Genomic DNA, 24990 nt, shown 5'->3' with positions numbered 1-24990 from the left:
AGGGGGATAAGAAAAGTGTGTGTGAGAAATGCCAGCTGTACCACCCGCTGCTTTAAATGTTTCAGGCTGCGCTGGAGCCTAGCACCCTCATTCGTCATGGAGAACCTTGCTGGACTCCTGGGGAGAGAATAGGAGAGTGTAAAGGGTTCTTACAATTAAAACTTTTTTATCTTTACCCTTTCTTGTGCCCCTCTATTTTTCTTATTTGCTTTTAATGGACATCAAGGATCTGATGATACTGTATAGCAAAATGAAAAACTATTTTGTCTAGCTTAGTTAATTCTTGCAGTAAGATAGATATTTAGTTAGTTAATATTACTATGTTCCTCGATATGGTCAAAGGTTTGTGGACATTTGACCATCACACCTATATGTGGTTCTTCCCCGAACTATTTCTACAAAGTTGAAGGCACACAATTGATGCATGCTGTATCAATTAACACAGTAACTCTAGCATCTCTGTTCCAGTCATGTTCCAGCATGGCCATGCCCTTGTGTGCAAAGCAACCTCCAAGTAGACCTGATGATGATTTTTGCAAAGGTTGGAGTGCTGAACGATGTTTTTTTAACCTTTACACCGATTGTGTACACCAGGCCTTCTCGCCTTAACTCACTAATGCTCTTGTGGCTGAATTAGATAGACGCCAAATCCCAGGTGGATGCCATTATAACGTGGTGATTTAATATAATGGCCAGATGATCCACATGATCCACAATATTGTTTAGATAGTGAATTGGGATACATGAAATACCTATAGTGCATTGCAGGGTCTGGTTTGAATTGAGCGTACCTCCGTTGAATAGGACAGTCGGACAGTACTACCTTTTAGATTTCTTCTTATATTTGTAAAGTGTGTATAAAATGTTTTTTGGGAAATCATTTCTGTATTATGCATTCTATATTTTGCCATAAATATCTGCATCCTGAGAGAAGTAAAGGAATAGTAACTGTACTGGAAATTGCCAGCAATAAAGCAATCTACGTAGAATAATACATTATATAATCTGACTTATCACAGTCAGAGCAACATCTTATTCAGCATGAACTGCAATGTTTGTGTGATTGTGTGATTTTTTTTATGAATGAATTGCAGCCACCTCTCTCTCTCTCTCTCTCTCTCTCTCTCTCTCTCTCTCTCTCTCTCTCTCTCTCTCTCTTTCTCTTTACACTCACACACACACACACACACACACACACACACACACACACACACACACACACACACACACACACACACACACACACACACACTGAGCTTGGCTTATATCCTTGACAGATATCCTTGATATATCAAGCTGTGGCCTGTGAGCAGTGAGGTGTGGTTGTGCATCTCTAAACACCTGAAATCCCTCCCATGCCGCAGGCAAGCAGCCCACCCTGACACCCCAGCCCCGTTTCTATGGCAACCATGGACTAATTCTTGAAGGTTGTATATATCAGTTAGCAAGCAAAAGGTGCTGACTAAAAGACGCTGACCTGAATTTCGGATCTATACCAAACATTAGCAATGCATCTCAATTTTTAAGAGACTGAGAATGTGTGTGTGTGTGTGTGTGTGTGTGTGTGTGTGTGTGTGTGTGTGTGTGTGTGTGTGTGTGTGTGTGTGTGCGTGCGTGCGTGCGTGCGTGCGTGTGTGTGTGTGCACATGAGGGTGTGTGACTGACAGCAGACCATTTTCACCTCCAGCCATATCTGGAATTGTATTTACTTCACAACTGTAAATGAAACAGTTCTAACCAACAAGCTCCCTTGTTGACTGGACAAATAGAGTCATGTTTTTCTGTCACACAATAATTTAAGACACAACTGGCTCTAGCAGCAGAGTAATAGAGGCGGATACAGTTTTCTTATGACTACAGTTGTTACAGTGTCACTATTTGTCAAGTAGAGTATCTGACTTGAGAGATTTAAGTTTATATACCAATGTGTGGGGCAATGTTTGTAAGGTAGCATGAAAAGCAGAAAAAAGTCTGGCATAGTGCATTGACTTGAAATTTTATAAATAAATTCAGATTGTATTCAGATGAGAGCTGATCAGCTTGTTAAGCACAAGTGATTACAATTGTATCCACTGCCAGATGCAGGCACATACTGTTCGTTACTGTAATCGCTGCGTGTTCTGAAAAATAATAGCTTTTCCATTCACCTTGACAAAGAGTGCAGATGGAGTGCTGTTAGGCAGGTCTTAGAATAGTGGGTTGTCTAACGGTTCTTCGATGTAGGCTTGCATCAAAAGGTCATTAGGTCCACCATCAGCATCAGTCGGTAATTGAAGTAAAAGTCCAAAGTGATAAACAGCTACAGGAGTTGTGTATATACTGTACATGTTTTCATTGGCTAAGAGAGCCATTTTCAGTCTTACAATGTTCCTGCTTCTTTGTGGTTCTCAGTAATACACTCACGAGTAAGAATATCTTGACTTAATACTTAGTAACATACTAAGTAACATGCATCGAAAACTGTGTGTTTGAGTACATTAGTAGGACTAATGATCTGTGACCACACACCATCTAGTTTCAGAATATTAATATGAAAGCCAGAAGAAAGCGAGCTGGCTTGAATGTCCTTCAGCAATGGGAAATGGGCATTTCTCCTACAGGAAAATAATGAAGCTGAAACATTTGAAAAAATTGCATCAGCTTTTCCATAAAGGCCCTAACACACTCTATTTTACTCTCTCTCCATCTCTCTCCATCTCTCTCCATCTCTCTCTCTCTCTCTCTCTCTCTCTCTCTCTCTCTCTCTCTCTCTCTCTCTCTCTCTCTCTCTCCATTAGGTATCCTGAGTCTGCCAGACAGTTTTAACCTGCACAGAGATCAGCAGCGGGCAGGAAAAGCTTGTAATGCCTACAGTCAGGCCGAGCTGCGCACTATAGAGCAGTGCCTGCTGGCCACACGTGTGGGGAGCATCGCTGAGCTCAGTGAGTGAAAGCCGTGATCTCTTTTATAGCAGCTGGATCAGTATCTCCTATTATGAAAATTGTGTTTGTTCAATTCTATGCATTAAAAGGAAATAACTGTTATGTGTCTAAGTGTTTACAGTATCTCTGTGTACATAATACAGTATTAAGCTACACCATTTATTAGGACTAGAGTCATATAAGGACAGTGTGTTTACATACTGTAGCTGATGCAAATCTGCTTTTCTTTTTCTGTCACTTTCTTCTCTGTGTCTCTCGTACACACACAGTCATACACATGCAAACACTTCCTTGCCACCTCTGCATATTCTAACATATGGCCTTATTTCAAGCCACAGACAGTCTGTTTACCACATCCCTAGTTTTATGAGTTACTATAAGGGCACAGTTATTGCCTATAACTCCATGTGTGTGGTTTGATGCATGCTCACCATGAAGCACATAAGTATAAAACACATTCCGAAAATACCTAACATTCCTTTAATATCAGTTTTAAAGATTTTTAAGATTTATGTCAGAAAAATTCTGATTTAATTGCTTATGCAACAATCTGAAAACTTAAGAACTGATGTATAAATGATCTGGATAATACATGTATTTTAATTCAATATGAGGTATCTATAACAGAAAAGGAAGGCATCTATAACAGAAATCATCAATATGATGATGATGATGATGATGATGATGATGATGATGTTTATGACTGTACACTTTTATAATTTCCATAATAAGCTAGAAATACTATATGTTTTGCACGTGTTCCTGTGGCAGTATGACTAATAAGCACTCCAGTCTTGTGCCTTGCAATGACTACACACTTTGTGACCAGAACCCGTGTCTTTGTTTATATGAATTCTGTTTGCATAAAATTGTATGCTTTTATTGCCCTGAAAAAAGGTGGCTTGTCATCAGAAGGATAACATTAATGGTTGAATTATTCCTCTGTAATTGGACAGCAGAGTGCACTCAAAATGCCCCTGCACTTAAAACCTCTTCAAGCCCATTTTTATACCTACAATTCCACTAAAGTACATCTTTCAACTTCACCATTGTCTCATTTGTATTTTATATTTTCTATCTCTTTTAATATCTCTTTTCATTATGCCTCTAAATATTATGGCTGTCTCACTAGCACTGGGCGTCGAGGGTGCCTGCATCCACATCACACATAACCTGCCATAGAGCTGTCATAGAGAAATTCTCCATGTTTGGAAAGCCATTACAGAACATACTAAAATGGCAAAATAAATTTTTTAAAATATTCATTAAAGATCTGGTTACATATAGGTACTTTTTTGCGGTGTCCCAAACTATTTAGAGAGCAGTAATTTGCACAACACTTAGACAGAGTACGTACAGTACGTCTGTGTTATGACTGTTGTATGTTTTTGTGCATGCTAGTGATAATTAATGTCTTCAGTTTACATTGTTAGGTGGATACTAAGTCAAAATAAACAGTCATTTGCTAACAGTCACAGTATCTACAACAGACCTCATAAATGCAAGAAGATGTCTTGCTACAGATAAGTGTAGAGAACATTTTGTATTTTGTTCCAAATCTTCTGCAGTGTATTCACACAGAAATTGAATTGAGTGCAGCTGCTGCCAAAATGGCAAGGTTACTGTGATCTCTGCCTTCTGTTTAAAGAAAAAAATCAAATGAAATCCAGTCAGACATTAGTTGCAAAACATCCAAGTAAAAGTAATTGAACATTCAAAATGCACTAATGGAATGTTTACATGCATTTAGATATTTTTTTCCTTCCTTAATGTCCATGAACTAATATAACTGAATAAAATGTCTCTTTGAGAGCATCAGTGATTACAAGAGCCCTCAGTATGTCAGGAATCGCATTAGCACTGAGAATACACACTTTCTATCACTGTTTCATAATTTCTTTACTGTAAACCATTAGAAGACACCAACATTTACATAATATGCAGGTGTATTCTACACAATATAATAGGATATAACACGATGCTACATTATTTTGTTATAGTCTAAATCAGAAGGAACTTTCTCTCTATTATTATTTATTTATTTATTTATTTATTATTATTTATTTGTTTGCTTGTTTGGTTATTATTCTTATTCTTATTCTTATTATTATTATTATTATTATTATTATTATTATTATATTTTATTATTATATTTTATTATTAAATATGAACCCTACTATTATACAATTATAGTATGTCAGAATTGTGAGCTTGGTGTATGAATTGTGAATTCTGGCACATACAGTTCCTCTGCTTCAGTCACATTCATACTACGTTTATATTTGCTCTCAACATGACAAAGAAGATTGCTGCTTTATTTAATTAATTTGGATTCTCTCCCTTACACCATATCCAGTTCATCTAGATTGCTGGACGAATTTGAACAAATCCACATCATTGCTTTTTCTGTGAATGTGTGGGTGTTTAAGGTGTGAGTGTTTTTTTTTCTTATGCCTGTGAATGGTAAGCCAGGCCACAGTATTATTTACAGTAGATTTCAGAATTTACTGGGGTATTAGCTTCCTTACAAACATCTGAGCTTGACTCCTCAGGAAAAGCAAGCATGCATACTGTCTGAAAGAAACATGCTTCATGGTTTCATCTCGAGTTGGTCAGAATTACCAATTAAAACACCATGGCCCACTAGCTCTCATTGAGTGTTTCCATGTTTCCATTTCATTCTTCTCTCTGTTTTTCTAAGAAATACCATTTCCTCTTTCAACTCTGATAACGACCCTATTTCTTTGGTCTTCCCTCATTACCCAGAATGCCTGTAGTATTTTTAGGCTTTGTTGCCAGTGCCTAATGCTTAATACATTAGTGTCGTATGTGCAGTTTTTCTGCATGAAAGAAAACTTTAGTTGTTACAGTTTCATATATTTAGGATGTTTTCTGTGAAATGCCAGACAAATTTTATTTTAAAAGTGAGCAAGGATTTTAAATAAAAAAACAACAAAAGAATGCAATGTATTAAGTTTCAGAAGATGTGTTAAAATCCGGAAAGGTGAAAGTCAAAAATTGCATGCTAAGATCTGTTAAATGTTAAATGAAAACAAATCATATATATATATATAAGGCTTACTTCTGTGACAGTGTTGCACAGAACACGCCTGCCACCTGGCCCTCATCAAGGCGTTCATTCTTTATTTATGCTTTAGAGGAGGAAGCATGAGCCGTCAGTTGAAGCTCAGTTTTCCAACTTCTGTTCATCTGTTCTGATCTGTTCTGTTCTACACTTGCTACTGTATTCCTACTTTGTTCTCTCAGTCATGAAGGTCACCTTCATGGCCATTATCAAGCTCCTGGATATTGTGTTCATCTAAAGACTGGGAAAGCACAAGGGGAGAAAAGTGGCTTTAGATGCTGCAGAGTTTCTTCCTGTTGGTTAATCTGAAGTGGATATCACTCTCAGTCAGCTCCTACTGGCCCTTGGATTCACAGGAAATATCACAGGCTATCATGAATAAGAGATGAGACTACTGGTCATGGAACTGCCCTCCGAGAGCAGCTTTCAGTCTCTTTGTCTCATTTCCAAATCCGCTTGACATCATATATACCTCGTGCTTATGCTTATTTGGTATCTGTGTGTGCCTGTAGCTACTGTACATCTCTCTTGTAATTGTAGTCTAGCACCTACATGTCTGCAGGTGCATATGTCAACACTTAGGTCTCTTTTTGTGAAAATGCACTTAGTACGTGACTTCTTTGTTTTTTTTCTCCAGTTAATCATTGAAATAATCTCTATGTAATCCTGTAATTGCTGGATAATTGCTGTCTCTTTGCTCTTTGCTGTCATTTAATTCACATGGCATGCACGCAAAACCTTTATAAATGTGGCTTTTACTGCATTCATTATTCAATCCTGTCGTCGTGGCTGTGTGAGAAACACAATTATGTCAGTTAAACAACCCCTTGCCTTTTTTTTTTTTAAATCATTGGGCCTGTTGTGTCTATCACACACTGGCTATGTGGATGTTCATTCATTGAAACAAAGAAGTAAACGATAAAAGAATAGATGGGACTGCAGCATTCTGATTGTTGTGTAATTTATAGAGGCATTTGCTCACAAGGTCTCACAGCATGGCACTATTTATTCATTGCCTTATGCGGTGGGAAGTGCTTGCGTATTTTTCTGAATGGATTCAAAAGTGATAAGATCCATGGATTCCTAAGTTCCCCCACAAATTTTATATTGAAGAGATAACGAATAAATGACAATAAGCGAAACAAAATTTCTGGTAATTAATACTGAATCCAGGGTGAATGATACCTTGAATGCCTTTTGATAGTTTTTTAATAAGCTAAAATTGTTTATCTTTGACCATGCTGTCTTATCCTTAGAGGAAATAATATGAACACAGAATACTCACAACAGGAGAGTGTTGCTCAACAGGTGGACATGACTAATGACTTGAGTGAACAGTTCCATCTCTGTGTGGCTTAAAGCAAGGCAGAGCCCCAAACAAAATACCGTATTTATGATCTAGGACTGGGCTGTAGTATAGGAGACAAGATATCATGATAACACTTATCAGTCTCTCCAGGATATTTTGATTGTTGTGGCCAAAAATGATTGATTTTGCTTCCGCTTTCTGTCAAAATTTGCAATGCAACTTGTTTTGGGGAAAAACGTTAAAATTACCAGCATAGGATTCTTCTTTTAAACTCCTACATGTACCACTAAATGCACAAAAGTAATTACTTATGATAGCTGTAGCCATTTTCCACACACATGAATCAAAGAGGGCTTTGTCTGATCAACATGTTTTAAACACAACCCTACTGTTTTGATGACAGTTTGCTAGTTAAAGTTTATATCGCATATCACTGAAATGTCTTCAAGTGTCACAAGATGACGTTTTATTATTTTTTTTTTACATCACGCTTTTTTTGAGCCTCTTTTCACAGCTTGCTTGCTCACAACTCCATCTTCTGCCTACTGCTTTTAGGTGACCTGGTGTCCAGAGCCATGCATCACCTTCAGCCCCTGAGTATCAAGAACCATACTAACAGCACTCCTGTGCACCAGAAGACCAGTCTGCTTCACTGGGAGCCTGAGGCTCTCTACACTCTCTGTTACTTCATGCACTGCCCTCAGATGGAGTGGGAGAACCCTAACGTAGAACCCTCCAAAATCACTCTACACACAGAAAGGTGAGATTGCAAGCCTGTGTAAACTGTAGCAGAATCACTGTAAGAAGTATTATTTCTGCATTATTTTTAGACATGAGAAAGGATACAAGAACTTTTTTTGCTTAAGGGTCCTGTGGGGGAAAAACCATCTCAGAACCTTAACCACTGTTCCAGAAAGATATCAACCTTGGCAAAGTCAACTATTTCGGATATATGTCATCATGCTTCTTTGTATAACTATTGATGGATGTATAGAAGTGACCACCAACAAGGTCTGCATTTTTAGAAATGTGCACAGCTGAATCTGTGACATGCCCCAAGAGATGTAGTAACTATTCATGGATTATAGAAGCAAGCTTTTCGATTGTCTCAGACATGTGGATATGATTCACTTGATATAGAACTTGGAAGCATGATCCTCTTTAGAACATGCACATCTTTGTAGAAGTGCTACAGGATTCTTTAGTAAGTGCTTGTTACAATAGTGGTTTAACACAGGGCCACTGTCGATATCTCTCTCTCTCTATTTGTCTCTATCTGTATTTGTTCTTAATGCTAAGGTGGACATGGTCAACTATACACTAACTTTTGTTTCATTTCACTAGTGCAGCTTTATTTTTGCTTTCTAAAATCTTTTGCTAATAAACATAGTGTGACCCTGAACAGCTATTATTAAGAATGAATAAATGGATGCTGTGTATGTTAATGAACCTGCACTTTCTTTGCCCTGCAAGCTTCATATCTGACCCCTCACGTGTGCCTACATAAAAGTGGGATCATTTTTAAATTTGAAATGATCCCAGACCCAATGCATACATCAGAATGACTGTGGCCCTTTCTGACAAGTGTAAAAACAAAATAAATCAAATAGCGCACATCCTAATCGTATCTCAAAGTTGCATAGTTATATCATTTATGTCATAGAATACCTTATTAGACAAATTACACTCCTTATTAAATAGCCCAATATTTGTTCATTATAGTTGCTACAGCTGCAGATGCTAGAGCGTATCGAAGTGAGTAATTGTGATTCTGCTTGTTGTCTCTCCCTGCAGGCCATTTATGGTACTTCCTCCCCTTATGGAATGGATCCGAGTGGCCGTAGCCCATGCCGAACACCGGCGCAGCTTCTCGGTGGATAGTGATGATGTTCGGCAGGCAGCACGGCTCATGCTGCCAGGAGTAGACTGTGAACCTCGGCAGCTAAAGTAAGAGGTCATATCAAAATACACCAGATACAGGTGTCACAGCTTTTATGGCAACAGATTTGGAGCAATTGAAGACAGATTTGGGACTCAATATCACTGAGGCCTTACAGTGTTCAAAACAGTAGTTGTTTTCAGATCTTGGTATTACAAGTCATTGTTTTTTTGTCAGAAGAGTGAGTCATGTTTTTTGTATTTATCTCAACAGGACAGATGATTGTTTTTGCATGTCACGAAAGCTGGATGCTGCATCTACTGAGGCAAAGTTTCTGCAGGACCTGGGGTTCCGCATGCTCAACTGTGGCCGCACAGACCTGGTAAAGCAAGCCATCAAACTGCTTGGGACTGAAGGCATCAACAGCAAGAGTGAACAGGTAGCACAACTCATGCATTTACACTGTAAACATCATTCGTTCATATTCAAAAAAATCTAGAGGTTCTGCACCAAATAAAAATGGCCTACTTCCAAATAACCAGCACAATAGCAGTCCTCTCAGTACAGCCCTCATAAACCTCATCCACATTTGTCTTATGAAGATATTAACTCTACTAAGACTCTTTCATTACATCAGCACAGTGGTGCCACTGTCATTCTCACAGTGTTTTATGGTTAATCGTAGCATTGGGAGCCAGCATACAGGCCACACGTCACCACTCTCTCCATCATCCCGCTAGCTTGGCTGCACCACTGAACTCTGGGAGGGAAATGTAAGCCGTTCCCGACCTTTTTCACAGAACCAGGAATGGCGTCAGATTTTCCATGGGCTCTTGTTCTGGATTAGGCTGAATCCCTTCTAGTCTCTGTGTATACACAAACTTACAAAACCCTCCTTTATTAAGTAAATATTCTGTCTACAGTACATTCAACTGAAAGCAACTGGTGTCACTTTACTATAAGAGAATAAATAAGTAATATTTTTAAGTCGGTGTGAATTCTGTGTATCCCTGTGTGTGTGTGTGTGTGTGTGTGTGTGTGTGTGTGTGTGTGTGTGTGTGTGTGTGTGTGTGTGTGTGTTATTTAGGGTATGACTCCACTAATGTATGCATGCGCTCGTGGTGATGAGGCCATGGTTCAGATGCTGTTGGATGCAGGAGCTGATATCAACAGTGAGGTCAGTGGTTATAAAATTCAAGAAGCTCTTATACCACAGCGTCATTGATTTCTTAAATCGGACTGTTCAGAAGGTGTTTTATTTTCAGTTACAGCACAGCTCTAGAAGTAGTTCTGGCTTAAATGGTAAATCATGAGTTTCTAGGCCAATGGTTAATTCACAGTTTCAAAGAAAATTGTTTAACAAAGAAAACTGTCTAATCGTTAATATGGTGAAGCTCTTTGTAACGCAACATAAATGGATGGAGAGAGGTAACAACTGCTCTATAGCTGTTATAATGCAAGTAATAACAGGAACTAACTTGTCTTGCAGACATTCCACAACATTAAACGTAACTATAAAAGAAATGCATGGCATGCTTATTAATAACTTACAAATTATAACCATTGGCAAATTGCTGTGGTATAAGAAGAATAAAACACCACAGGTAGGATAGAAAAACAATCCGCTTTGATGTGTTAACAGTAACAGTGATTTTACATTTATTATTTTCTTATAACAGCACACTTGTTTTATTCCTTTGTTTCTGTTTAGCTTCCTCATGAACCCATCAAACCCATGTTTCCATTGTATTCCATGTGTCCCACTGTTTGTATTCTTGTGTACTGTGTCACAGTGTAAGGATTTTCCATGTAGTCTTTCTTAATATGGAGTCATCTCTGAAACTATTGAGACATCCCTAAGTTCTTTAGCTGGAGACGTCAAAGCAAAAAATGACATTACGTATTAGTGATTGCAAGATTTGCTGCTGTGGCTGGAACCACAAGCTGTAAGCTATCGCAATAGCAGGTCACAGTCAATAGGAAAATGTTTTTATTACAATATTACACAATCTGAGCACATTGTTATTTTACATACTGAGTCATTATGCTTAGATGTGAATAAGACGTGATATGTTTCTCTGACACTTACAGAGAACATTTAGAAATTAGAGAATTACAGAATAATGTCACTATATATCTCTGACCTTTTCCCCATCACAAGCTAAATCTAACTGTGAACGTGACAAACATCTTCTGGGAGCCATGTGCCAAGATTTTGCTGAGAACAGCGTGTGTCTGAGTTTCCCCAGGCCAGCACTTTCCCTGACTGCTTATTTGTGTGTGTGTGTGTGTGTGTGTGTGTGTGTGTGTGTGTGTGTGTGTGTGTGTGTGTGTGTGTGTGTGTGCGTGTGTGTGTGTGCCTGTGTGTTGTGTGTGTCTTTATGCCCTGACTGTCCCCTGTACCTCCTTCAGGTGCCCAACACAGTGCACCAGCACCCCTCAATCTACCCCGAGACTCGGCAAGCCACGGCACTCACCTTCGCCGTGCTCCACCAACACGTTCCCGTGCTGCAGGTAGACCTCTTTAGCCTGCCCTGACAGCACACTGAACACAGAACATACAACTTACCCTGCATTGTTAGGATTGTGCATTTGGTCTGTTATTTATTTATTTTTTTTCATGTACTCTCTTGACATTTTGGTCAGTTGTGTGTGTGGGTGTAAAAGCTCTTCTCAGAGTCTTTCCCTAGCGACCGTGCTACACCCCATTTGCCATGTTTCTCATTATCAGCCATTTTCACTGCGTTTTGCATAGCTGCTACGGATGCTCAGTGTGTTTTTTCACTCAGCAGAAAATGTGTCTCATAAGCAGTTTTGTATGTCTAGATCACATTTCAGGAAGCTGTTAAAAGTGGTCAAGTGTGAACTGATGTCACATTGGCTCTTGATCTTCCTCTCTCACATCTTGCCTTTCCTCTCTATATTTCTGTCCATCAGTTGCTGTTGGATGTTGGGGCAAACGTGGAGGGCTCTTTGCAGGATGGAATGGAGAACTACACAGAAACACCTCTGCAGTTAGCCGCCGCTGCAGGTAATCTAATACTGTAAACATCGCTCAGTAAGGGCGAGACACAGGCAGTGGAGGACAGAGGTGAATGCAGATCTTTCTTGTGTGTCTGCAGGTAACTTTGAGCTGGTCAGTCTGCTGTTGGAGAGGGGAGCTGACCCTCTGGTGGGTACCATGTACCGCAACGGCATCTCCACAACTCCACACGGCGAAATGAACTCCTTTAGCTTGGCCGCAGCACATGGACACAGGTAGCACGCATACACTTAGAGAGTAATATAACAGCAACTCATGTCATTTTATTTCCTGTAAACCTTACTGTAAAATTGTGCCATTATGCATTTAGAGTACTAAAACATGCTGTAATGAAAGGACAGTATTGAACTGAAACCAGCCAGCATACTACAGTAAAGAAACAGTAGTGTTTCACATTGCAAAATTATTTATCACAGCTTTACTGCAAGGCCTTTGTGTGTATGTTTTTTGTTGCATTTTTAGAGAAGGAAAGTAAAATAAAATCCAGATAGTCACTTTTTTTATGACACAGATGTCCCATTAGATGTCCCATCAGCTCAGAATATAGAGATAGTAAAGTAATCCAAAACAGAGATAGCTCCTAATGCATAAAATAGTACAAATCATAACAATAAATAGCTGTCAATATTTCTAGGTAGAACAGCAACTCACCAAGTTCTCAGTTAAGCTAGCTCTGTAAAATATTTAAGGAAATATTGTAGGAAAATACCAAGAAACTCTTTATTGTTCAGCCAAAATAAGACAGCTAGTAAACGTAACTAAAAGATTTAGATGTCAACTACACTACTGATGTAAACTGCACATGAAATTACATTATATCCTTGCTGTGCCTGTACGGTTCAGGAATGTGTTCCGTCGGCTACTGTCCCAGTCTGAGAAGGGAAAGGGGGATGTATTGTCCCTGGAGGAAATCCTGGCTGAAGGGACGGAGGCAGGGGAGAGGAATTCTTTGAAGATGGAGGCAGCACGCACCGGAAAGGCCAAAATCAGAGCTCTGAGAGAAGCTCTGTACCACAGTTCAGAGCACGGCCATGTGGACATCACACTGGATATACGCAGCTTAGGTTAGTATTAGTATCTCAGGCCCAAATTCTTCCTGTCCTTATATTTTTCGAGGCACAATCACATATATTTGATGATTCTTTCCATATACAAAATGCAAAATATGGAAAATATGAATGTGTAGAAGTAATCTGCAAAATACTGCAAGTGAAAACATATCAAGACATAACATATTCTGTATTTTGCTTATACAGAAGCAACATTTTTTTTTATAAGATCAGTCACGTGGGTAATGTTAGCATAGTGGTGGATGATAGCTAATGCTAACTGTAGGTAATTTTTTTCATGGATTGCTCAAGTACATTTTGTTACTAGTGTCTAAAACATTGACCTGCTGTTATAGTTTGCTCCCGTGAAATTAGCTTTGAGATCAAAGAAGATTTGCCTACCGGCTAGCATCCAGTTTTCTTGCTAGTTCCAAGTATGATAAATAACAAAAGGACATTGGTAATTAGGTGAAGAATTTTGAGCATGAATTAAACATCCAGTAGCAGCAAGTTGTTTGCGAAGTACTGGATAGAAACAAGTAATTCAACACATTGCTAAGACTGCATTTCCGCCCTGATGAGTCACTGTAGCATTTGTTAGCACTGCAGCACTGCACATGAACTGTTCACAAACAGAAGGTGCCTTTGATAAATCTTTGATGCCGCAGAGAATTTCAAGCCACAGAGCAAAAGAAATGCAACAGAATGAGTTTACCTGATGTCACTATGTAAAAGTAAATACAGGACACAGAAGCTTGTAATCGAAGTCAAATACCTTGTCTAAGACTATACTGTAAATACCCATTAAAAATTGGCGCAGTGGGTAGTGTTGCTACATCACAGTTCCTGGTTCGATTCAGAGATCTGTGTCTGTGCAGTGCATTACGTGTTCTCCGTGTGTCTGTGTGGGTTTCCTCTCACCTCTCAGAAACAAGGATTGTCTATGTTAAATTACAGCTAGTTGAATGAGTGTGTGAATCCAGGGTGAAGCAGGTACTTGTAAAATATACAGTATATTGTTCATCCTTAAGGGCTGCAAAATATATATAATATGAGGGTACAATCTACAATGATAGAGCTAAATACATTCTTATGGTGATGTGATGTTACACCTAGCATGTGTGTGTGTTTGTGTTAGGAGTGCCATGGACGCTGCACTCGTGGCTGGAATCTTTGCGCACGTGTTTCTTGCAGCACAGGCGGCCGTTGATCCAGGGTCTGCTAAAGGAGTTCAGCTGCATCGAAGAGGAGGAGTACACCGAGGAGCTCATCACACACGGCCTGCCTTTAATGTTTCAGATCCTCCGTGCCAGCAAGGTCTGCAACAACCTGCACCACCACACATACACACATCCCACTCAGCCCATTCTGCCTACACACAGCATTCTAAAACTTTACCACAGATTTCTTATTACTTGCTGATAGGGACAGTAATGTAGCCTGTGATCCACTGAACGCTTTAAACTGCGAGGTTTGCTTGGAAGCAGAACGGTGTTATGTAATAGTGTGGGCTTTGCTTTGACTCTGGTGGAGAGGTTCAGTCACATACCTGCTCAAAGTGCATTCTTCTTGCATGTATAAGAGCAGCGATAGACTCCACTTCAGTCCGACGTTCCAATCAGGCTAACCGCCTGTACAAATCCCCTGCTGTCATGCCAGCCCTCTATTGACTGCATGCAATTGGTTGTGTGGCTGAGTGCAAGCTGGTAGGTGTGTACAGTATGTGTGAAAATATCAGAGGTGATCTATTGGAAATCCAGTCTTTGTTGTGCAATGATGATTGTACTTTGGCTCTCATACATTATAATACATACATTATAAACCATGATGCATATTTGAAAAGCATTCACATCCACAAAAGATAGCGATATCACAGATAGATATCACAGAGAGGAAAAAAGAGAAAGAGAAAAATGTACAAAGGAAAACTGCAATGCAGGAACGGGTGAAAGAACTGTCATGTTGACAAGAGGATCTTCAAAGTTGCACTCATCAGTCAGACTACAAGGAGAGGGAGCAGATAATTCAGCTGGGGATTTTGGTTTACCCGGTTTCCACACACCTATACAAAAGAGAGCTAGAAGAGGCATAGCACAAATGAAAATAACATTAAACTCTCCTCTGATTTGCATCCTGTCTCTCCACAAAGTTCATGCCTCTCCGCCCCTGCAGCACTTCTGTTTCAGCATCAGTTAAGCACGTGGGCACTTGTGGCCATTATTTGTGGTGTGTGTTGTGTTTATGATGTTCATTTATTTTGTAGAATGAGGTGATCAGCCAGCAGTTGGCAGTGATCTTCACTCAGTGCTACGGACCCTACCCTGTTCCTAAACTTACTGAGATCAAGAAGAAGCAGACCTCCAGACTCGGTGTGTTACCATCATTTCTAAACGTATATTTCCATTTATACATAGTCAGACAGTATGTATTCATTTCCTGGATTATTTATTTGCTGTATATTTTGGTTTTACTCAGCTTATTGCAAGAGATCACAGTAAGGTTCTAATAGATACAGCAAATGCATTCATGATGTTTTTCTTCTCTTTTGTTTGGAGACATCACAGCTCTCAGATTACAGTCATCTTTCTCATATAAGGCCTTCTCTGCCATCTAGTGTGCAATACCTTTTCAGCACTGCTTTTGTTGTTTTTTTTTAATGCTCATGCTAACTCCATGAGCGTGGCTGATTATTCATGTTGCCTGTGTTTGTGTTAGATCCTCACTTCCTGAACAATAAGGAGATGTCAGATGTGACATTCCTGGTGGAAGGAAAGCCTTTTTATGCTCATAAAGTTCTGCTCTTTACTGCCTCTAACAGGTGAAATCATGCACTGCACTCAAAGTCAGCTTTACTGTACTGCAGTTAAAGGAAACCTCCACCCTGAAATGCACTGTGTTTATACTGAAATATTTGTGATGTATTTAATGATTGTAGTGTTGATTTGCTAACTGAGGTTGTTTGCCATGTTGCTGTCACAGATGAACATGATAATGCAGTTACAATGCCTTCCCATAGATAAAGAACAATTTAAAGTTGTGCTACTAAGCTCTTACACTATCCACTATGTATTCTATGTCTAGCGTATGATATTAAGAAGGTTAGTATCGACTCAAATGAAACGCTAATGGTTTTCTTCTACTAACAGAAATTATAAGTCGGTTCCCAGTCAATAATAAATGTTGCACGTCCAGCCTCAGTACCCATTAGCCCAGTCCTCTTCACCTACGTAAGCAAAGCTGAGTGCATGAAGTGTCCAAGATTTCTCACTTAATTTTTTTCTGGTTTAATAAGTGCATGATCTGGCTTCCTAAAGTGCATGTTTTCTTGTTAGACTTTCCGGTGAAACACACTGTACTACTCCTACTTTTTATGCTACAAATGCCATGGAATTTTGAAAAGTAGAATTAGAAGTATGAAGTTTGGGAAACACAATCTTAAAACCAAATCCAAACAACAAAGGTGATGTTAGGTCTTAAAAATTCAATGATCAATACTGTAGCTACAACCTTTGATTTAAAATGGCTAGTTAGCGATCTACAGTATGACAAGGACGGTGGTATTAACTGTGGTATTTGCAGTATTAGGTGACACTTTAGAAATTTGATATGTTTGAGCAGAATATACAGAGGGGGAGGTGCAAGGAGATTACAGAATAAAGATGAACTCACTGCTGCAATGCTCTTCAACTTTAGGTGATAAAACAAGGGTTAAATCCCATTTATGTTACTGTCATCTACTAGGCAAACAACATTGGGTGATGCAGGGAACAAGAAGAACCCCCCCCACCCACCCACCCACACACACACACACACACACACACAAAAACCATCAATACATTTTTGATGCTGCTGCAGATAATGTGTTAATATACAAGACAGTCCGGGTGGATTTTTCTTTAATTGAGTTGTACTTGCATTCTGAACATTATGTAATTGTTCATACACAAAGTAATATATTTCCCTGACACTGTATGTCTTTTGTTTGTCTTTCGTACAGGTTTAAATCTCTACTAGCAAACAGACCTGCAGCAGAGAACACCTGCATTGAAATTAGCAATGTGAAGTATAATGTATTCCAGGTTTGTGCTTTTCTGCATAGACAAATCTAGACTGTATCGTTCATCTGAGTCTCTGTCCACCAGGTTTGTAATATATAGGTGTGGTTATTTTTCTGTATGAAAAGAAAAGCTTCTTGAGACTCATGTGAGTATAGATGTCTGACAGCTGTTGTTTAATTATGTTAATAAATAGTTAAAGGATGCAAATATATTGTACATACATTATAATATGAATAACACTCAAGGAGGACATGAAAGCTGCTATAAAAACCCATAAGCATTTTTTTATAAAAATCGATTTTTTGGTGTAAATATTTAAATAACAACATTCTATAACCTTATTTTCATGACCTCATGCTTTTACCATAAAGGAATTTTGAGTGCATATTTTTCTCAGTATAGAGTAAAGTTACCTTCCTGTGTTAATCACACACACACACACACACACACACACACACACAACATGTGTGTAAATAGTGTAAAGGCTATCATTATGCAGTTTCTTTCTAAGTGACATTAATCATGCAATTTGTCATAGCTGGTGATGCAGTATCTGTACTTTGGAGGAACAGATGCACTACACATCAGGAACACCGAGGTTATGGATGTAAGTTTTGTTACGTTCTTCACACATGATTTATAAATAATAAATCATTATAAGAGAAGATCCATGAAATGTTGTGTGCTAACAGACTCTTGTCTATCAGCTTTTGTCTGCGGCTAAGTTTTTCCAGCTGGAGGCACTACAGAGGCACTGCGAGATCATATGCTCCAAGAATATCAACACTGAGACCTGTGTAGAGATCTACAATCATGCTAAAGTATGGAAAATGAATTTTTTTCTTTCAAACTTTTGATTCTTTTTTCAGAATCAATTTCGTCAGATCCATATTTGGATATGGCGAATTAAGTCCAAAGCATATGTCAGTGTTTGTGTGAGGGAAGTTATGCATATTCAGAGAAATGGTTGAGAAATCTTTTCAGATTATGCAAATCACCTGTTTGTTGTTCAAGCATGAAAAAAGAAAAAAGAAAAGAAATCTAATATGAAGAAATAGGGATAATAAGATGGAATTCATTGAAATAAACTAATATAGGAATTGTTTATGGTTAATATAATTAACAATACCGTTATACTTGTATAATGTGATAATTACATACTGTACATTCCTGAAAATGTGCATTAATTTACACTATATGGGCAAACGTTTGTGGACAGCTGACCATCACACAGATATATGGTTCTTCTCCAACTACTGCTACAAAGTTGGAAGCATAAAATTGCCGAAAGTCTTTGTATACTTTAGCATTAAATTCAATTAAATTTTATTCGTATAGCACTTTTAACAATGGATATTTTCTCAACACAGCTGTATAGAACATAAAATTATACAAAACGTTTAATATAAGGATTAATATAATACAGAAATTCAAGATTACTATTAGACATATTTAAATGTGTTTGTATTTATCCCCAACGAGCAAGCCTGAAGTGACTGAGGAAGAGGAAGAAACCTTGAGAGGAACCTCATCCTCATGTGGGTGACACTGGATGGGGTGATTATAAATATACTGTCTGACAATTGTGTATTGACAAGAAGGCCACATGTGATTGGCATCTCCTCTTAGAATGTCTGAATATGTCATGAAGCAGAATCCAACTGGAGCTGGTACATCATTACAGTTTCTCTTCACTGAAACTAAGAATTTCAAACATATACCAGCATAAAAATGTGCCTGTGCACAAAGCAAGCTCCATGAAGACATGGTGTGCCAAGGATGGTGTGGGGTGTCCTGCACAGATCCCTTAACCCCTCAACCCTAATGAACACCTTTGGGATGGATTTGAACACTGACCGTGTCTCGGACTTCCTCAGCTGATATCAGTGCCTGACCTCACTAATGCTCTTTTGGCTGAATGATCTCAAATCCCCACAGCCACACTCCCAACATCTGATGGAAGGTCTTCCCAGAACAGTAGATGTTATTATAACAACAAAGGTGAATAAAGCGTAAAGAAACGTTCGACAACCCGATATGGGTGTGATGGTCATGTGGCCACAAATGTTTGGCTGTATAGATTAACAATATGGCTTCATTGTCATCATTAGCAGTTTGGGTTTCATACAGGTAAGCTGACTGTGCACTTGTCTCCTCATTTATGAATTATTTTTCAGAATTTTATCCCTAAATAATTTGTATGTAAGATGCTCTCTCTTCTAAAGCCCTCCATGCAAAAAATAAATTAATAATAATAATAATAATAATAATAATAATAATAATAATAATAATAATAATAATAATAATAATAATATTTAAATAAATACATGGGATTAAATAAGAGAATACTAACACTATGTCAAATTTTTGGATTTAATATTGACCTCTGAATAGTGATTTAGTCTGTAGTAGTTGTCTGAAGTCCTAATTGTGCTGTTTACTCCTTAGTTCTTGGAGGCACCAGAGCTGTTGTCCTACATTGAGGGCTATTTCCTGAAGAACATGGTCGTGTTGATCGAACTGGAACCATTCAAGCAGCTCCTCTATGACACTCCAGTGGAGAGCACAGACCATGATGTGCTGCATGCCATGGAGAAGACTCTGGCCACTCGAATTCACTCCATCCACTTATCATCATCCAAGGGATCTGTAGTTTGAGACTGTCTCAGTTGCTGCTCTGAAACAAATTAAAGCTCAGTGCTCAGTGCTATATAGCAGGGTAGGTTAAGTATGTGTTCTGTTTGGTAGTGTAGCAGTACCTGATACGTGCACTGGCTAAGATTTTCAGTTGTATTAAATCACAGAATGGGGCTAATGTTAACAGGGGCTCTGCAGGCGGTAAATTGCTTCCTGATAGGAGCTTTTAGATAAACAGCATCAATGGTTTGGGCATTTCTGAGGAGGCACCATGCAGTTCGTCCTTTTTTTTTAAAGTACTGTTATGATAGTGCTGCAAAACTGCAGTGATAGAAAGAAAAATGTAGTACCTTTTGACATTTATGATAGAAAAGTCCACCTCACACTTAGTAGAGAACGCTTTTATAAATCCATCTTCAGTATCAGAGGCTTCTTAAAAGTGCCACAGTTGCCATCACACACATACACACACACTACCATGGCAATAATCAATACAGTTATAATAGCCAGCCATCAGACTAGCAGCCATCTTTGTAGATGTTTTGTGGCATGCCAGATTTATATCCTTGCTTCCAATCAGCTCTATGTTGTGAAAGTGTGTGCCTTTATCATCACAAACTGTCATCTGTATAGCAAGAGGATCAAGCTTAAATAAAATACGGCTATTTTTGTAAATAAATAGTGTAAATTTCCACCTGTAATTATATGTATATAACAGATTTCCCCACTCACCATATATGTACAAAAGTCTTAAAATTAGTTAACAGTTGTAAATGTGCAGATGCATGTATTTTTTATTTGTTTTATCAGTGTTATGTTTGTGTATGTGGAGTATTTTGTGTTAGACAAAAAGAAAAGAATCCTATTATGAGCATGGGGATTAGAAAGCCATAGCTGTGAATATCTTTGTTTCTGAGGAGCTGGGACGAGATCCTCGACTCAGGAGGTGCCTGCAATATGTTGTGTCTCTTTTCATGAAGTTTGTGCAACTGTGTGTAAATTCCTTCTGTGACTAAATCGTTTTCTTATAAAGATTAATACAAAAATAAAACACTTATTTATGCTTTAAGTTATTTTATATAGGAATTTCGTAAACATATGCAGTTAATCTGTGGGATTTTCAATACGTTTGAATGAAGAATGATTTGCACTACTGAAACAGAATTGTTGAATTGCTTTGCTGGATCTCTTTAGAGTCTGAGTTGTGGCTGGCTGTAATAGTTGAGTGCACCTTGCCTGTAGCAGTTTCACAGACATGGCAGCTTTAATCTTGGCAAACCAGACATTTATGGAAAGACATTTATGGGAAAAAATCACTTCATACTGCACTCAATTAATGCACATTATTATTATATGTATTATATTGTTCATGAACAAATTATTATCTTCTCATGACCAGCCATGAAATTAGCAACATAAATTATGTATTATATTAATTATTATATAATATTAATTAAAATATTATATAATATTAATATATTATTGTTCTAATATAATTTATATTTTTTTTTTTGTAAATTATGATGCAAATCTTTGTTCTGTCTCAGGCAAATGTTCTACAGTAGACATAGATGCACACTGGAGGGAGAAAAAACTCGGAACTAGGAGAATAAGAAAGTCAGCATGATGAAAGAGTTTTTATACAAAGAGGATCAGGAAGCGGAGACTCGGAAAGAAACAGATTTGTGATAGTAAAAGTACAGAGAGACATTGTTCTCTGTACTGCTGGAATAGAGAACACATGGTTAATACACTCGACATCAATGAGCGCATCAACTACAACAATGAAGCTTACATCACCTCTTCACTGAAGAGGAACTGCAACACAAACAAAAGGATGAAACAGCACTGGATTAAACAAGATAACATTTTGAAGTATTTTTAATACATTAATTGTAAAATAAATTCTGTGAACTCTCTGATTAAACATTTATTTCATAAATACTATTTCAGCTTTTCCAGAAAGAGCTTTTCTATTAAGTCCAAATTGTCATGATTTATATATAAAACTGTTTTTGAGGTTCTGACATTTGGAATAAACTTATTTAAGTGATTAGTCAACTACTAATTCAATAATTCATACAATAACTTTTGAGAACCATGGCCCTATACTGTATTTAAATCAATTCAAACTTATTTGTATAGCACTTTTAACAATGGAAAATGTCTCAAAGCAGCTTTGCAGAACATAAGAAACATAATACAAAAAACATATTTACACTGTGGCTCAAAATATTTATCCCTTCAAAATGCTCAACTCTGGATTTAGCGTTTGACCTTAAATGAGGCCTTGAGAAGTGGCTTTTAGAAAGCTTGTTCTCACTAATGAACATTTTATGTGGTAATCGATTGTAGGACGTGTTCCCTAGAGTTGTAACGCTTATAAATTTTACCTTTTTATTACGAGTGTAATCGAATCTTCTGCCAAACTGTCATTGTGATTATATATTACATTTCGAACCTCATGGCCAAACCCTATTTCACATCCAAGTTCACTCAAGCTTCACGCCCAGAAGATGACTGACTGAACAAGTACAGGATGTAACTCATGAGTGGCATTTGTGTGGACCAGCATACTGACAGGAATAAAACTTATTTCAAAAGAGATTCAAGGCAGGAATAAAATACTGAAATAAAAGTCAGAGAGTAAATAAAAAAGAATAACAAGGAGCAGACAGCAGTGGTTGACTGTAGGGAGATGAATATAAAGTCTAAAGAATTTGGTCTAGATGTTTAACACATTAAAGGGAACAATCAGAAAGCTTGAACAGCTTGTCACTTGGTTATACTACTTCCAAATCTCTCTCTCTCTCTCTCTCTCTCTCTCTCTCTCTCTCTCTCTCTCTCTCTCTCTCTCTCTCTCTCTCTCTCTCTCTCTCTCTCTCTCTCGCCATTTGCAACAATCAGCCGCATTACTAATTATGCCGATGGAACGTCCTCACAAGGATAGAAAGACAAACAAGTGAACTTCATTTGGAGGGGCAGAGGAATGTGGTGAAGGGGGCAATAGTGGGAGTTGTTCAAAACGTATCCATGGATACCAACCATTCAAGGAGAATAGAGAACTAGAACTGTACTGCTGTGTAAAGCGGGCAAACTTGAGCTCTGTTATTTTTCTCTCATCTCTCATGTAATCTAAATTCCCCAGCAAAACAGCACCAGCTACAGTAAGTGGTCACAGTGGCTGAGGAAGTTTGATCAGGTGACTGGTTTAGAAGGAGCTGCATGAAACACCCCCAGCTGCTTGGTAAAACAGTCTGGAGCATGTTATTGTCATCACTACCACTGCTCAAGACTTTTGCAAAAGCACAGTGGGACAGATAGCTTGCTGGATTATTTGTTCTCTATTAGGAATCCAGTAATGAGGGAAGATGGGAGGTTTTTTACAAGATTCCAGCTAAGAGCAAAATGTATGAATTTGAATCCACACTGTGGAAGCCAGTGTGTGGCTTGGTGTGATTTCATGCATATATAAAACCTTTTTTATGTTTATACAGTGAGTGTTAGGCAGCTGTAGATATTCATTTGTATGAGTGTTCTCCCTTGTGCCCTTGTTTAAGGCTGTCTGAAGTTTCGGGCCATAAAGCCCCTGCTTTGTGCCCCACCCCCCCCCCCCCCCCCTTCTATCTCTCCTCTCTTCATTGGCATGCATAGCCTGTCCCTCTCTGGCACACAGACAGCTTGGCACAGCCACACACTCAACTTTTTTGTTCTTCTCTTTTAACTGCTCCAAAACTTTCTGAGGGATAGTGAGAGAGGACAAGAGTGCGGGAAGAGGGGGGATAGAAGTGGGGAGAGAAGGATTTTGTTAAGACTACCACCAGACAGACGCGCTTGAATGCCATGGGTGTGCCTGAACGACAGTTGGTGGGCTGATATAAACTGGAACAGCACGAAACAGAACAGGTGAGTGTGGGAGATGAAGAAAGACAAGAAATAAATAGATCAGACAGATCTGAGGTATGAGGAAAAAGTGGGGCTGACAATAAAAACGCAGGGGACGAGGGAAGGGGGGTGCTTGTTTTTGTGCACTTAATGAGTCAGTGCCAACATGTGTTTCTTTCCAGGATTCAGATCTTATCCTATTTCTGTCCTGTTTCTTTGTTCACCATGAAAATCAGATTAGAAAATCTGATTAGTGACAGTGTTTTAGTAGGTATAAGAAATTCCTTAAAATAGATTAGAAAGGGAATTACTGTAATATAATGCATTCATTAGATGATGACGTAGAAAATCAGCACAATGTTATTTAGCTCCCATGTACATAATTTCAGCTTTTATGTTAAAGTAGATACAGAAGCTTTATTTTTTTGCTTATATACTGTGAATAATTTTTCATCTTAAATAGAGGAATACAAATGTCTCATTTTGAATACAACAAACTCAGACAGTATTTTAGACATCATACAACTTCTTATATTCTTTTTTTTATTAATCTATAACAGATAACAAATACTAATAATAATTTGATGCTATTTTTTAGTTTTAATTTGTGAACGCCCTTTACGTTTAACAATTTGTTGAAGCAATTTTTTTTAGTGTGATGCTACAGCATAACACATGGATTTGTGGATCTTCTCTCATTTCTGTCTGAGCAACCTCTCACACTCAGCCAGGTTGGATAGGGTGTGTTGCTGTCATGCTGAAGTCATGGCTCCAGAACAGCCATGAACCCTGAACCCTGTCTGATGCCTTGAGTGCCCTTTAGTGCAGACTTTTCTCAGTTATGTCTCTGTATTTTTATTAATTCCAGATAAATTTCCTTCAGACAAGGTATATGTAAGGTAATGGCCAGTTAATAAGCAATGCCTGGTTTCCACATTCACATCCAAGTCAAAGTGTTCATATCAACCATAGAATCCTCAAATAAATCATTTGCCTTTTACTGAGGAGTGGCCGCTGTCTGGCTGTTCCACCAGAAATACCTGATTGCATGTACTGCAGAGATGATTGTCCCTCTGGCAGTTTCTCCCAATTCAAATCAGGACTACTGAAATACAGAATCAGTT

At 38.3% G+C, this 24990-nt stretch overlaps 2 protein-coding genes across 4 annotated transcripts in view; both read left to right on the top strand.

Moving 5' to 3' along the window:
* Positions 1-21032, top strand: part of btbd11b (BTB (POZ) domain containing 11b) — a 57002-nt gene extending 35970 nt beyond the window's left edge. Inside the window, exons 2-17 of one of the 3 annotated variants that reach the window (XM_027161828.2) lie at positions 2778-2921; positions 7871-8075; positions 9110-9262; positions 9468-9633; positions 10282-10371; positions 11607-11708; positions 12132-12225; positions 12317-12452; positions 13081-13301; positions 14425-14603; positions 15550-15655; positions 16002-16104; positions 17284-17365; positions 17883-17951; positions 18037-18165; positions 19793-21032. In XM_027161828.2, the coding sequence (XP_027017629.1) occupies positions 2778-2921; positions 7871-8075; positions 9110-9262; positions 9468-9633; positions 10282-10371; positions 11607-11708; positions 12132-12225; positions 12317-12452; positions 13081-13301; positions 14425-14603; positions 15550-15655; positions 16002-16104; positions 17284-17365; positions 17883-17951; positions 18037-18165; positions 19793-20002 (2189 nt within the window). In that variant the 3' untranslated portion in view covers positions 20003-21032. The remainder of the gene's footprint in view (positions 1-2777; positions 2922-7870; positions 8076-9109; positions 9263-9467; positions 9634-10281; positions 10372-11606; positions 11709-12131; positions 12226-12316; positions 12453-13080; positions 13302-14424; positions 14604-15549; positions 15656-16001; positions 16105-17283; positions 17366-17882; positions 17952-18036; positions 18166-19792) is intronic. The other 2 variants (XM_027161829.2, XM_027161830.2) reach the window with 2 other exon arrangements.
* Positions 21033-23728: 2696 nt separating this feature from the next.
* mlc1 (modulator of VRAC current 1) overlaps positions 23729-24990 on the top strand; it is a 9081-nt gene continuing 7819 nt past the window's right edge. The window contains exon 1 of the mRNA XM_047822038.1: positions 23729-23887. The gene's annotated coding sequence lies outside the window, so the exon portion shown is untranslated. The remainder of the gene's footprint in view (positions 23888-24990) is intronic.

This window comes from Tachysurus fulvidraco, chromosome 13 (assembly GCF_022655615.1).
Source record: "Tachysurus fulvidraco isolate hzauxx_2018 chromosome 13, HZAU_PFXX_2.0, whole genome shotgun sequence".
NCBI lineage: Eukaryota > Metazoa > Chordata > Actinopteri > Siluriformes > Bagridae > Tachysurus > Tachysurus fulvidraco.
The sequence above is the reverse complement of the archived record's forward strand: the minus strand, read 5'-3'. Positions and strand labels throughout refer to the sequence as shown.